The 15,997-nt window shown below is 38.6% G+C and overlaps 1 protein-coding gene across 2 annotated transcripts in view; it reads left to right on the forward strand.

Moving 5' to 3' along the window:
- LOC146457605 (5-formyltetrahydrofolate cyclo-ligase-like) overlaps positions 1-11,520 on the forward strand; it is a 12,681-nt gene extending 1,161 nt beyond the window's left edge. Inside the window, exons 2-8 of one of the 2 annotated variants that reach the window (XM_085091725.1) lie at positions 1,052-1,141; positions 2,179-2,198; positions 2,993-3,105; positions 7,084-7,160; positions 9,267-9,293; positions 9,661-9,723; positions 11,352-11,520. In XM_085091725.1, coding sequence (XP_084947851.1) covers positions 1,052-1,141; positions 2,179-2,198; positions 2,993-3,105; positions 7,084-7,160; positions 9,267-9,293; positions 9,661-9,720 — 387 coding nt within the window. In that variant the 3' untranslated portion in view covers positions 9,721-9,723; positions 11,352-11,520. The remainder of the gene's footprint in view (positions 1-1,051; positions 1,142-2,178; positions 2,199-2,992; positions 3,106-7,083; positions 7,161-9,266; positions 9,294-9,660; positions 9,724-11,351) is intronic. The other variant, XM_085091726.1, reaches the window with a different exon arrangement.
- The last annotated feature ends 4,477 nt before the right edge of the window (positions 11,521-15,997 follow it).

Here is a 15,997-nt window from a genome sequence, read left to right on the forward strand (position 1 = left end):
AAATAATTAATATTTAAGCACTCTCACTTTTAAAGACCTTTTTTTGTAACCAATTTTGTAATGCTGTATCTCTTCCTTTAAACTCTTCCATCTCGTCCAAACACGTGTTTAGAGCTGTTAGCGACTTCGGCGCCCCCCCCCCCCCCCCAAATAAAAAAAGCGATTTGAAACCCGACGCTTCCGGTTCAATTTTCCTCACCCCACCCAGGCAAGGTCAAATTCCCCATCCCCGGGAAGGCCTTACCCGTCAAATTCCCCACTCCCGGGCACAGAAAAAAGTCAAATGCCCGGGGTTTGCCCGGGGGGGGGGGGGGGGGGGGGATGTTGAAGTTTCGATTTGATCGGCGCATTTGATTGTACTAAAACTTGTAATCTTATACATTTGAATAACTAACTTAGGTGATGCCAAGAATAGATATGGAAATACCTCAATAAATAGTTGTTGTTGTTGTTGATATTTAATACAAAAGGTCGTGCATTTTATTCAACGCTTTCTCTGGCCTGTTGATGGCTCTTGTTTTGATTGACTGTGGACTGCACTAACACAGTTGAATGTTTATGTGATTAGCGGAGTCGTGAAAAAATCGTCTATGGGTATTGCTCCAAAGTTTATGTTCATGCAAGCACTAAAGATCTTGACCATATTTTAAACAGAATTCTGGTACATGGCTAGAGAGTTCCATTTTGATTTGGTATAGGTATGGGTTTTGCCATTTTCTCATGAGAAATCGGAGTGATTCCCGGGAGGTGATTTAGCATCATCTGTGAAGTATAGGTTATGAACATTAATTAAAAATAATTGGAGTTCAACCCAATGTTTTCAAGTTGTCAGTCATTTCGATTATGGCTATCTATAGCCAAAAACGTTTATAAATAAATCTGTACCATGCAATAGTGGCAAAGTTCCGAGAGGTGACCTCCACTCCACCTCCCCTCCCTCCCCCCCCCCCTCTCAACAAATGGCCATAGAGTCTGGCATGTACATCTGAAGACAGAATTTAATTGTGTTTCAGTTTTATTTTTATTTATTTTTAATTCTTCTATTTTGAAGCTCCTTGGAATGGAAGAATACAAGTCAAGCAAGAGAATTTCAGTGTATCTCAGCATGCCCTCTGAAGTTCAAACTGAAGGAATTTTGATGGTAAGTCTGAAAGATGACGAAAGATGATGACAATAGACCTTTAATTATCACACGGCGGCCATGTTGAGTCACAGGAGAATAAAAAGCTTTGTTTTTGCATGGGAAGCCTCGCACTGAATTCGCGTCTGGCCAAGGCTTGCCGTGCGGCAAAAACAAAGCTTTTTATTCCCCCAAGACTCAACATGGTCACCAAGTGATAAGGCTCTATGATGAAGGTTCATGATTTCATGAGATAAAGATCTAATTTCTTGCTTTGGAAGGTAGGAGGGGAATCAGGGGGCCTGAACTTCCTGCTTCCCGTACCTTTTACTCCTTCTTCTCACACCTTCATGTGATTTCTGCATCTTGGCACCTTTTTCTTCTTTGTGCTTCTCAAGTCATCTACCATTTGCTCCTGCTTTTACCCCGTCCTCTGTGGTTTTTTAAGTTGAGCCTTTTCTAATGTTGTATGTACAGTTTTTTTTAATTTCTTCAAGTACTTGCCACTTTCAAAATCCTGGTCCCCTTCCTCTCTATCCCACCTCCCTTAGACCTCAGTGCCATCCTGTTGCAGGCTAAATCAGTCTCAGTTTTACATTTAAACAGCTACAAAGTAAATTATTGACCAAAACATCTCTCAGCAAGCGTTTCAATACAGCAAATACTCCTGGTACTTCCATGGCCTTCCCTGTCATGTCTGGACTTTTTTTCCATTCCAAGTATTCTGGAAATTGTATTCCAAACATTTGAAATATTCTGATCTCTTTTCTACTCACCAACAAATGCTATTTTCCCCCTCCCTTCCCTCTTAGTTTACAACCTGCTTTTTTATCTACAGTTGTACAGTATGTTCCCAACCCCCTGAGTCCTTTTCTTACAGTGGTATCATTTGTATCCATTTTCATTCTTAAACATTTCTTATTTTCTTTCAACTAACTTACAACCTTCAATTTGACAATGGAAGAAACTTGACTGTACATGTTTAAGTAAAGATGATTGATTGATTGATTGATTGATTGACTTGTGTATTCTTTTTCTATATCCCTTCATTTTTACAGGATATATTCCAGGCAAAGAAGTAAGTTATTTTTTTATTTATTTATTTTTTTATTGTTTTTACTTACTTACTTACTTACTTACTGTAATGATTCAATTTAGCACCCGGGGCGCTTATTTACTTTTGGTACCCCAAGGGAGGGCACTTATTCGAGACAGGGCGTTTATTTAATTTTTTGAGAAACAACCTAATGTTCAAAACAACACTTTAATAAATATTAAAATAACTAACAATAACTGACAGAAACCGTAACAGTAACAAATTGGTCATTTTAGCAGTAACAAATACACATGTACGTTACGGTGAATGTTTATGAGTTTATCTACGGTAACTAACAACAGAAACTGAAACAGTAATAAATCGTTCATGAGTTTTTGTAATACATTATTACGTATGTCAGCTATTAAAGGAAGATACACCACGTTTGATACATACTCTGAAGGCGCTGTAATAATATTAGAATAGGGGGCGCTTTTTAGAATAGGGGCGCTTATTAACAAAAACACATTCGAAGGGGGATTTGGAAGGGGGCGCTTATTGGAAGGAGGGTGCTAAATCGAATCATTACGGTACGTACTTACTTACTTACATGTACTTACTTTTATTACATGATACTAACTTACAATATAATGCAATAAGAGTTTTTATACAACCAATTACTAACTTACTATCTATTAATGAAGAGTTAAGAAGTAAGTAAATTTAATATGTAGCCGTCGTTTGAAATATTTTCACAATAGACAGCACTGGGTTAAGTCTACTGGTTTAACTTCTTTTTTAATAAAAACGTTTTTGATGGGTTAATTTATTTTTAGAGATTGCTTTATTCCTCGCTATATTGGCCCAAATATGGACATGGTCAAACTGCACTCCATGGAGGACATGTTGTCATTACCAGTTACTTCCTGGAATATACATCAACCTGCTGGTGATTGTTTAGTTATTGCACCATTAACACTTTAAGCCCTAACAGTGATCAGCATCAAATTTCTCCTTGTAATATCAAAGCTTATTCAACCTCTGAGGTCATGAGAATAAGGGATATGATCACCCAGGGTTAATTTTCTTGATATTTTAATAACTTCTCCCTAGTACTTTCATAAGAAAAGTATGGGGACAAGGTAGGAGAATTTGTTCTATGATATTAGGGGTTAAAAGTGTTAAGGATGGTGCCTTCTTTTGCTACTGCACTTTTGTTCTTCACATCCCAGGTTTCAAGAAATATGGGTTTCTTAAAGGGAACCTCCACTCTGACATCAAACTTTGACGTTAAATTGTTGGAAATGTCTAAATTGTAAATTTTAGTTTGAAAAGTAGAAATGAAGGGGTGCCTGAAACAAAGCCCTAAGTGACTTCTAATAAATTGCTAGATTCTCCTTCATAGTTGTCTTGTATTCGCATGTGAAACAAAAGGAGAATTTGAACTTACATCAAAAGTCACTTAGGGTCTTATTCCGTTCCCCCCTTCAAATAACACTCATTCAAGTGTGCTAAAAATTAGATGTGACTATCATCTGTGCTTGCTTTTAAATTTCCTGCGTGCCACCATTTTGGATTTTATGACATGATATGGTTGCCGCTATTGTCAGTGAATGGAAGTTTGTTTGTGTGAAAAAATATCGAACAACCGTATTGCATCGTGAAATCTACCATGGCGGCGCCAGGGAAATTTAAAAGCGAAAATGAGTGATAAATAATCAAATCCTGTTTTGTCCAACATAGAAATATTATTTCCATGTTTTCCAACAAAATGTACAATAAAATTTTAGTTTCAACAATTTAATGTTAACTTATTTCAACAGTTGAGGTTTCCTTTACGAATGGTACCTAAGCAATATAAAGGTATTTACGCACAGTTTTATTAGGACTATTCGGAAAATGCAGATCTCAGCAAGTGTTGTAATTGCAATCCGAAAGGAAAAGTTAGGGGTAACCGTACATTTTTCAGAAATAATTCAGCTTCCATTTGAAAAAAATGGCCAAAATGTTCCATAATTTAAACCTTTGTGGAATATTATTAAGAAACTGTTGCATGTTTGATGCAGTGCTTCTAGTAATACCAGTAGACCCTTCCCCAAAATGGCGGCAACAGATTTGAATGAGTTAAAATTGAACTAAATGAAAAACTGATAGCAGCACTGGAAAGAGCATGTACTTTACTTTAGTAAGCTTGCAAAGTTTCAGCATTATTAGGTGTTATATCAGCATAGGAAATGTAAGATGAAATTTTACAAATTTACAGACGTTCGTATGACTGGGGGTATACGTCATTCCCCCAGTCTTACAAATGTCTGTAAATTTTTCATTTTTCAACTTCTATTTTCTTAGCTGATATTACACCTGATATGCTGAAACTTTGCAGGGTTACTAAAGTAAAAGTGCTCTTTCTAGTGCTGGTATTTGTGTTTAATTTTAACCTATTTGAATTTTCAGCTGCCATTTTGGAGAAGGGTCTATTGTTTTTCTTTTTCTGTCTTTTTTTTGTCGGTCACCTACCCCAGATCTCCAGGTTTCACTCAGTCAAGGCATGGTGATCTGGTGTTCACGAGTTCTTTTGAGCTTGGCCACGGTGGACAGAACATTAATTTTCTTTTTCTGTCTTCCAAAGCTAAGCTTAAGACTCCAAATAATTTGTAATAAAAAATTTTAAAAAATTAAAACTGTTCCAATTATGCATCAGTCAATTCCAGCTGTGCCCATCCCCCCCAGGCAATAGTGGGGCATTTTCCCACACTGTCCATCCCTGGGGTCAGGCATTAGCCTTTCACCCAATTACCCCAGGGCATTTGACCATCTCACTTTTTTCACTCTACAGCATTGTCGCTTCCTTAATGACAAATTCATTGGCAAATACAGTAAGTTTCTTATTAGATACGTCTAGATAGGACATAAAATGGGACGCTAGAGCTGTAAAATGACCTATTTTGGCACAAATCAACGGGAAACAAGACCCAGCTAGGACTTAATTTGGTCTGAATTAGCTTAGATTTTACCCCACCCGGCAGTGGGGCATTTGCCAGTTTATTTTCAAAAAATCCTAATTCCCGGGGGTCGGCCCGGGGGGGGGGGGGGGGGGTGGGGATGGGCTCTGTTGGTATTGACTGATGCATTACTACAGCAAATTTGGCAGGGTACAAAGAAAGCTAGAGAAAAGGGTTTTCACACCTAAAATTTCATGTAAAAGTGAAAAACAAAAAACCCAGCTTGTACTACCTCGGTGATATTCGGCGTGGACGCACTGGTGATATTTTATTTCAGAAATCCTTCCAAAATTATGGTAGTTGCTAAATGCAGGTACTTCGTTTTTCAGCAAATGCATGGGAAGATTGACAACATGGCTGTATTTTAATATTTTGAGAACTGAAGTGAATTTCTCATACAAGTTCATAAATCAACATTAGGTCCCAGTACGCTGCTGTATCAGATTCTACTAAGCTTGGGCTTTCTCTGATCAAACACTGGCATTCCTGCAAAAAATAGAGCCTTTTCTAGCGAAGAAAAGAGGGTGAGGTGGGGGAAGGGTACCTGATCCCAAAACATTAATTACAGTTATCTAAATCTTGCGGGGGGAAGTGGGGGGGGGGGGGGGAAGGGAGGTAGGACTGGAGGCTAAAAAATCAGTGGGGTATAATGCGGTCGCTTTATGCACAGGCGGCCCAAGCACGAAATAAGAGGAATAAATGACGTGTACGCGAACGTGACTCTTGCCTTCGAGCGGTGTTGTGTTACAAAGATTCGATTTACAAAGGTTTGTATGGGAACTTGACGGGTTTGAACATTAAATTTTAGGTATTTAAATCAAACCCGTAAAGTTCCCATGCAAACCCTTGTAAATCGAATCTTTGTAACACAACACCGCTCGAAGGCAAGAGTCACGTTCACGTACGTGCCATTTATTCCTCTTCTTTCGCGCTTGCGCCGCCTGTGATTGTCTCTGAAAAAATGTGTGTACCAACCCCAACTTTCGTTTTGGATTCCAATAGTCCTTGTCAATAGTTATTAGATCTGCTTTTCCCACATAGTCATAAATGACGCAAAAATACCTCAGGATAAGGAGGCACCATCCTTGTTTATGCACAAGCAATGCTCATGGGGAGGATATTAATTTCCCCAAATGGCCTTTTCTCGATAATTATACCACAATGCAACGGAAGGGCTTCCTGGAAAAAGGGTGTAAGTGAAGAATTGGGCCTAAGAATCCAGATTTCTCCAAAATAATCTTGTCTGCAATTTGGCATTAACATTTATCATTATGTCAGAATCTAGTTTCCATGTTTATGTTATGGGTAATAATGTTAAATACTCGAATTTGTTGAATTCCTCAAGCAGATGGTACTGTTAGCAAGAGCAAATTTTCTGTGCCCATACATTTTTCAGTGAAGTGATCCTACAATGCCACATGGGCAGTGAGGGGTATTTTTGCAACCAGTGCAGTTCCAAAAAAAAATCCATACCCACCCCATGGAAGGTCACCGGAAATTCCTAGTGGGAGGGGGGCTTAAAAGCCAAAATTTCGAAGCAATGTATGAAGCTAAACTGAATTTCCTTGGGGAAGGGAGGGTGCAACACAAAAAACCTTCCGTGCGGGGAGTATGGATATTTTCTGGAACTGCATAATGCCAAATACATCCAATGTAACACTCTACGCTCATCTACAGCATTTAGTGTTGAGCAAGGAATGTCATATAATAATGATATATACCCGTATGATATATTTACAAACCCTGTTTGTCATGGTATTATTTTTCCTTCTTGGTGTACCTGTATTTTTTTAAATTTTTGTCATGTACATTATTATTTTTATTAATGGTTTTAGTCTTAGAGGATGCTTCTGTAAATCACTAGTTTTAGCGTAGTTAGCTTATCAATAAAGCTTGTTATCATTCTTTCATCCATTCATGTTCAGAGGATGATGAAAGAGAGGAAGCAATCTCGTCCGGGGGATTGGATCTTATCATTGTTCCAGGACTCGGTTTTACAGAGGTCAGTCCATTTGATTGCAATTGCATGTTCATTGAATCTTCATTGAAAGATTTAACGCAACCAAAATTGGTCTCAGAAGAGTAAAGCAACCTATAGTGCATTTTAGATAGATTTTTTTTCCTTTGGCTCAGACTGGTACCCTCAATTCCTTTAGGAAACATCGCCCTGAGATCTTTTCACTTTTTTGTCACAAAACGATTGCCAAAGAAGCGAATAAACCATCGAGGCAACCTTTGCTGAATGCAAAAAATCTGCAGTCAATCAAAGCTAAAAAGGCGATCTACAGAGTAGTATAGGTCCGTTACGACCAAGTGCCTCATTTGTAAAGCCAACTGAAGACCAAGCAAGACCAAAGATTTCGCTTTTATTTGGTAATGCATACTTTGAATGGAGCATCAGGTCAGAATTATTTTTCACTATTTTGCACTTTTTTCACGAAAACATAAACGCGAATCTCACGTTTGCCGTTTGACGTAAACGCAAAACTACGGAGACGTTAGTCTATGCTTTTGTTTCTAGCCGCATTGGTTATTACAATAGTCACTTACATGGCAGTTAGATAAACTGCAGTGTTTATGGTTGCTGGCAAATACGATAATATCAGAGCGCCCAGGATGGATGCCAGGGTGTAGGCTGCCTTGTTGGCTTTCTTTAGTCTTTTAGCTTCTTCATGAGAAAGCTGTTCTCTTTTTCAGAAGTTCAGTTTGGTTGAAGATGTTTTGGCTTTGAACTGTGGTCGCTAAATATTGCAAATTTTTATTGCCATTTTTGTAATATTTTCAGATGTACATTCGTGCCAGGTTTTTAAATTGCTAATTTCCTCTACCACGTCGCCTTGTCTGATCTTTCGCTGGACATTTAAAGCCGTGAGTGGAAAATAGTGTGTATGCAACCGCGTAGGAACGGGAAAATATATTCACGTTCTCTGATCTACTTTGTGATCATTCACGTTCAACTTGTACAATGTGAACGAATTGCCAGGAACATCATTTAGTAAGGGCGTTCAAGGCGAGAAAGAGAAAGAGAAATTCAAAGTATTTTGCCCACGTTCTGCTTAAACCTTTTAATTTGGTTCCTCGTCGTTATTTTGCAGTGGATGTTAAAGAAATGCACTGATTCTAAACGTACGTGCAGAGCTGTTGTTGTGCTCATTTAACCTCTTGTTTTTTGACGTTCTCGTTGCTGTCGTGGTCGTGTGTTCGTAAGGTCTTTTTTTGACCTTTATGAGTTAACCTTTGCCCACATCTTTTTATATTTAGAACACCGGTGAATAACCAATTAGAACATGGCCTCGTGGTTTTATGAAGTGATAGTTCCTTCGTTGTGGCGTCTTTAGAAACTGAAGGGTCTAAGGTGTAATTTACCTAAAGACTATGTTTTTCGTTCGTCTCTGTCCTCTTTTTATTCTATTTCTTCGATGTACGCCATCGTAGCTCTGAAAAGCGCAAATCCGCAGTCTCAAAAATGACTGAGAATTTGTTTATCATTTTAAACATTACAATTGATAAAGGAGAAGAGGTGGGGGCAGGTGTAATGAATCTATGCAAAATGATATAAAAAAGTTGAGATTTAAAGATGATTAACCATTAAAATCTTATAAGGAAACTGGTCATAACAAGTTTGTTCGAAGAGGACTCACCTTGTCTGGGGTAGGGGGGTTATCGAAGACACCACCAATCTCATGAACATTACCAACAAAATTTTATTGGCTTTAAAATTTGAGTTGACACAGAAAAATTTAGCTAGCAAGAGTCAGCATTGCTAGATAAACAAGAAAAATGAGGTTTTAATTTCACTGTCATTTTTTTACTGCCGGTAGCCGGGTGGCTATGCAATAAAGACCATCTTTTGAAGTTGAGGAAGGGGAGGGGGTGCAGGCAGAGACCACCATCTATTTTGTGTTTTGGTGGGTCCTGTTCGAGTATAGTAGTTTTGACCACTTCCCTAACTGCACACCAAACAGCTTACCATTAATCTGAAGTGATTCTGTGTGATAACTAGCGGACTGTGTCATTCTTAAACCACGGCCTGTGTAATAAGGCGTCATCTGTAACCCCCCACACAATGTTTATAATTGTTTTTAAAGTACCTTTATTTTTTTGATAGAGTGGTCTTCGCCTTGGTCGAGGAAAGGTAAGCTTTAGCTCTGAGAGACAGTGCTACTCCCTTGACACGTTTGCAGCAACGCAAAACTACGGGAATTGTTTGTTGATCGAGTATTTTACATGTGATGTATCTAAGAAAAGAAAGAGTGTTACATCCGGTTTCCAAACAACAAAAGGCGGCTTGAGAAAAAACGAGACGCACTTCGGTTTACTAAACAGGTTTAATCGTCACTCTTAAATCACCAACAAGAGAAGTCTCTAGAGTTTTAAAACGTTCATTGTTCAGTAATGAACACATGGTTTGCCAAATTAAAAGTCATATTTAAACCTTTATTGCCACAGCTTACGCCTTGACGACGTTTTCCAGTTGTTAACCTAAATTTCTTTTTTTTTAGGGCTACTACGACAATTACATCATGAAGTGCATCGCGAAATGTGAAAAAAACCACTTTTAGTTGGTGGGTTGCGGCGCAAAGTTTTCAACATTTTTAGTTCTTTGTGTCCGTGGGCCTGTTTACAAGGAGGGAGGATAACCACTTGCGCTAGGGTTACCCTAGCACTCGCACATTCCCATCTTTTTTTTACGCGACGTGTTTACAAGGTGGATAGAGTTACCCAGGTGCCAGCGTACTAACTCTAGCTGCCTTGTAAACGCTTCGCCAGGGATAACTCGCCTACCCGGGACAACTTTTTACTTGTTTCCAGACTCTTTGATAGTTGAAAAGAGCGGTCAAAATGATGAAACGAGTACGACCTGGCTTTCAATACTACCATTTTCATCTTCCTTCACTCACAGAAACCGAAAATGTGGTAAACGGTCTACAGGCCAATTTTTCAATTTTGTACAATTTTCCCGTACTTTGTAGTATAGTTGATCCAAGTGATAGGCTAACCCTACCTGTGACATTTTGCTTGTAAACCCAGGCTATCTTTAACCCGCTTGTTAGGGCCCGAACCCTAGCACTAGGGTTACCCACCCTCCTTGTAAACAGGCCCTAACAAAGTTAACGTTTTGTCCTTGTTCGTTTTTTTTTTTCTGCTCATAACGGCGGGAACGTATCTCTTTCGGAAGACTCGCATTGTCAGCTGAACAATTTAAGCGTACCAATTCCGTTTGAATGTTTGTCATGATGAGCTGCAGAATTCTTGCTACAGGAATTTTGTATCCTCACTGCCAAAACACCATACACTGCCTTAGCAGAATGAAGATATGGGAGGCAAAATCTAGCCTAGCCAGGAGGTCGCAAGAGCGTGAGGAAGGTAAGGCGGAACGTCACCGAAGAGGGGGAGGGAGGCCGGGGTAAAACTATTTTTTAGCAGTCGAGGCAGAGCACCTTACGTGGCAAAAACGGCCAAAACAAAAAACAAGGAAGAAGAATTTTTTGACTTATCAAAAAATTCCCTAAAAAACATCCGGTTATGAACTATTAACAGAGGGTGTTTAAAACAGGTAACAGCGGATTCCGCACGGCTGATTTTGTGAGTATTTTAGCAGTGAGAAGTGTTTGTGGATGGGCCTTCCATTTGCAGAAAGTGAATTTTTTTTTAACGTTTAGGGAATACTAAAGGAAATGACAAAGATGAATCCAAACCAAACCAGTCGCTCGACACTTCCACCTGCCTAACTATTTATACAAACACATGGCAGTCTGTAGAATTTCTCTACATCATGGTAACACAGAAAGCCGCAAAACTTTAGAACAAAAATTCATCTTAAAATCGGCACACTCATATGTAGTCCCCACGAAGTCAACGAACGTTTTTCATTCGACTAATTTATTCTTCTTTTTATAATTCACGAAACCATGCTCCCACCAATAGCGTAGCTCCACCAGTTGCTATATAAACACATGTACAACTAACAATTTCTTGGTTCGCTTTGACGAACGGCCAACGCTTGAAGCGTCAGCACTCCAATCTTTTTACGGTGGCGTCTCAGTTGGTAAAACCAAACATTCGCAAAGGAAATAGGACTACCGACTACTTGGTAGGACTACTTGTCTTATTTATCGTTGTTTAGAGTATTTTATAACATATTCTTCAATTCAATCTGCTTTGTTTGTTTGTTTTTTGTTTTTCTTTGTAGGGTTGGCTTTCAGCACTCAAGTTTGTGACGAGCTGCCAGTCACGGAAAGAGACATGACGCTAGATCACGTGATCTCATGTGAACCAGACTAACACACATACAGTGTTTATCGAAAAACCAAAATTACAGATAAATAATTTAATTAAACTGATTGTTTGTCACAGATATACACAGGATTCAGTATGGACAACTTCTAAGCGTGCCCTCTTGCTTCATTAGACCGCGAGAAGCCTGAAAGGGCTCTCCTTCTCCGCGTGAAGCCTGGAACGGGTGCGGGCGAAGGTGACGTCACCTCGCGAAGGTAGAACCCAAGCCTAACCGAGCAGGAAACACATACTGACTTCAAGTTATCTTACTTAACTCAAGAAAATAATAACGGGTTTGGGTCGGGGGATGCACGATAAATGGATTTTCATTTGTTTTTTTCTCCCAACTATCTTAGAGCCTAGGACAGGTTACTCTTGAAGTAAGGGCGTTAAAGCAATGGATGCTTCTTGTCATGTGATAGTAAGGCCATCAAATATATTTCAACCGATTGTTATCTGTTTATTTTTTCGTAACATTGTAAACAGCGTGTTGTCAGTGTTTAACAGCCTTCCCCAGTCCCCGCAGTTTAATAAGCTTAATGAATATTCTCCTCAACCTTTACGGTATCGGAAGATTTTGGGTTGCAATCCTTTTTTTTAAATGTAGATATTGAACTTCATTTGGTTTGTCCTTTGTAAATAATACTGAGATACGAGGAAGTCATGAGCTCGATTTTTGTCGAAGACTCAGATTTTTTCTGCTTCTCATGCTTCCAACAAGATTAATATGTCGTCTTCCGTTTACAGAGCTTAAAATTTACTATCTTACTTTTAATTCTTTGGCAAGTGTGATTTCTTATCTGCAATAGCGTTGCGTATGCCACTCTCCTTACGAAGGCATGCCAGACTGAAAAATTCTGCCTATCCTCTAAATTAAAATACACCGTGCAGATGTTTGCTGGCAGACTTGATACGTGTGTACAATTCGTGTGCAGAATGTCCCAATTAAACATTTGCCTACAGTATAAAAATGTTCAAGCACTCCAGCGTTACATTATACGGCCAAACGTAGGGAGCACGTAAAACTGTGAATGTCGTTATTCCTATTTATTCACTTTTTTAGTTCTCTGGTTTATCAGTTTGACGTTTTGCCGGTAAAATTTTTTAAGTTTATAAGCTAAGTTTTGGTGTTAAAATTTTAACAAAAATGTATTTTACATCGAATTCGTGTCTCTTTTTCACAACGCTCACTATTATTCGCGTAATATTTGCATCAACTCTTCAAGAAGAGCGAAAAAAATCGTTTTGAAAGGTTTGCTCGGAACAGCTGGTTTTGCCTTTTTTTTTTTTTTTTTTTTTTTTTTTGGTCGCTCGGCAATGTTGTTCTCTTTTCGCGTTATTGACCGCTAAGATAATGTTCAATTATGAAATCACCCAGACCACTTTCTCTTTTTCACAAGATTTGGTTGTAGATGTAGGGTTTTGTAAATAAATTTAGATTTCATTTATTTTCCGTGTCCGCACACTCACTGATATTTCCGTAATTAGGTTTGTGTTTACCATAAACAATAGCCGGGTTGGTTCGCGAAATTCATCTATATGTATCATTCACTTTGCAATGCTTGCTTTGAATTTTGTTAGTTAAATATTGCAAGTTTAAATCGAGTAACTTGATTTCTTTATTACACGTTTTGATTGTAGATGTAGGGTTTTTTAAAAATACATTTATATATAAATTTTCCGTGCGTGTAATACTCACTGTTGTTATATACCTAAACTTTCACTCAAAGAAAAGAGCACTGTGATTGGCTCATTCTTGGTCACGTGCCCCCGATCAAATACAAATGTATCCCGACCGGGATACAATTCTGCAGTTGTTGCCCTCTCAGCTATTCGTTTATTTGTTTTGCTGTGATTGTTGAAGGGAAAGTCTAAATATATAACAAAGCACTTAATGTATGGTCCCTCGGGAAACTTAAGTTAGTTTTGTTTTCCCTCGAGTCCCGATGTTTCCTTCGACTTCGTCCAGGAAACATCAGGACTCTCGGGAAAACAAAACTAACTGTTTCACTTTGTTTCACCGTCGTTCACTTTGCATAACTCAATACATCATGTCTGGCTTTGAATTTTGTTCACTAAATATTGCAACTTTTCATCGAGTAACTTGACTTTTTTTATTCACTAGTTTAGTAATATTTTCAAATGTTCATACCTGCGACATTTTTAAATTGCTTATGTCCTCTACCACGTCACCTTGTCTGAAATTAGGCTCGACAAAGCCGTGTGTGAAAATTGACTGGACAAAATTTCACTTCTGCAAAAGTTGCGTTATTACGTGAATCACATACCGTGTAATTCTTTACCAACAAGTTAACGTTGAATAACATAAATAGACAGGAAAATGTCTCGGGCCAGAAATATCGACGCTACCAGACTGCGACAGTCGTGTGGGGCTATCAACCTGACGTTCACAACAGCAAAAAAGTTCGATTTAGCGACAATAGGAACAGGAGGGGGGCTGCAAAATATTCATAGTAAAATAATTAATAAAAATAAACTCGTTTTAAAGCAGAAAGCTCAATTTGGTTATTTCAGTACATTTCATATTTACATTACACTACATAGAAGACTTATTCACCAGTTTCCTGGACATGGACAATTTCTTCGGCTCGAAGATGGCTGAATGACAACAAAACCGGTTCTTGGTTGGCTACAGTCATTGCTGCTGAGAAAGCTTAAGAGGAAGTTGGCATAATGCGAGGACGATGCCGTGGTATTGCTTCCATTTCTATCGCTGGTGGAGTGTTCTCAGGCTGACGTAAATGCAAGATCTCAAGAAAAGCGTGGCGTAGCTTCTTAATTCGCCAACAGTAAATAATTGGGTTAAAAAGAGAATTTAACGAAATGATAGTCAAAGACCAACTGAACAATATGTTCATAACTGATAGAGTAATGTCAACTATATAAACCGCGACTACAGCGATTATTATTGCTGGCAAATAGGTTAATACCAAAGCAGCAAGGATGAATGCCAGGGTGTAGGCTGTCTTGTTGGCTTTCTTCAGTCTTTTAGCTTCTTCATGAGAAAGCTGTTCGGTTTCAAGGCGTTTTTGCTGACGTCTTGTTTCTGAGTAAATATATCGGTAAGCATAAACTATAAAAACTATGCAAACTGAAGTGATCAAACAAATTATTGCATCGTTAACCTTCATGCACACAAAATAAAATCTTGTTTCGATTTGACTGTCAATTACAGCAAAGACAAGTAGGGAAGCTGTTATAAGCACTGTAAGTCCCCACGATAAAAGTACGCAAACTGTTATTCGTTTTGTTGTAACGATTTCCTGGTATCTCAAGGCGTATTTGGTAGCAATATATCGGTCCACGCAGACTAAAACGAGATGAAACAACGAGGCTGAACAAACTCCCATAAGAGTTACGTAGGATACCTTTTCCATGGCGCGAAATGGCCCTTCGCCGTGAATTCGGTCAATGTTTACAGCGATGAACAAAGGTTGTACAACCAGGCCAGTTATCAAGTCCGTGCTCGCAAGGCACGCTAGGAGTATGTTGGAGTTGGATCGCAGTTGTCGTTTTGTTGCCACGGCAAAAATTATTACTGCGTTCAGCACAATGATTGGAAGGGTAGCAATGGAGATGATACTTGTTATAGCAACTAGATTTTTGTACGTGTCACTCGTCAGGTAACTCTCCTGCCAAGCGGAGTTATAAACAAAAGGACATTTTTCTTCTTCTTGCTCAACAGCCATGATGGATGAAGAGAAAGTCGTCCGTTGATGGTGAAAGCAAATAGATTATGAAAACACGAGCAGACGGTTACCGTAGCTAACGTATAGAAAAGTAAAACTGGCGGAAGAAGAGCTGATTGCATACCTCTTTGTTTCACTCCTTAAAATGTGTTTGAATAAGCTACAAGAGAAGCACTAATGCTAATTTGCGTCAGTTCATCATTAAAGAAAATAGATTGGAGAGAAGCTTTGAAGATTGGAGATTAGAATGAACAACACAGCATCTTTTCCTGGGTAATTCTTCCGTGCTGTGTATTAAATGTATGAATGGGGGATGTTTTTTTTGCCAGTTTCATCTTTAATGAATATTCTCCACAGCGTTTACGATATCGGAAGATTTTGTGTTGGAATCTTTTTTTTTTTTTAGATGTAGATATTGAAATTCATTTGATATGTCCTAGCTTTGTAATTAATACTGAGATACGAGGAAGACCGATGAGCTTGATTTTTGTCGAAGAGTCAGATTTTTTTGCTTCTCGTGCTTCCAACAATATTATTGTGTCGTCTTTTTTCTTCCGTTTGCTGAGCTTAAAATTTACTATCTTACTTTTAATTCGTTAGAAACTGCAATTCTTATCTGCTACGGCATTGCGGATGCCAGTATGCTCACCAACGCATGCCAGACTGAAAAATGCCGGCTATCCTTTAAATTAAAATACACCGGGTAGATGTTTACTTGCAGACTTGATACGTGTGTATAATTCGTGTGTACAATGTCCTAATTAAACATTTTCCTACAGTGTGAAAATGTTCAAGCACTCCAGCGTTGCATTCAACGGCCAAATGTAGGGAGCACGTAAAAATGTGAATG

The sequence above is a fragment of the Pavona decussata genome, unplaced genomic scaffold (assembly GCF_977016875.1).
Source record: "Pavona decussata unplaced genomic scaffold, jaPavDecu1.1 SCAFFOLD_238, whole genome shotgun sequence".
Lineage (NCBI taxonomy): Eukaryota > Metazoa > Cnidaria > Anthozoa > Scleractinia > Agariciidae > Pavona > Pavona decussata.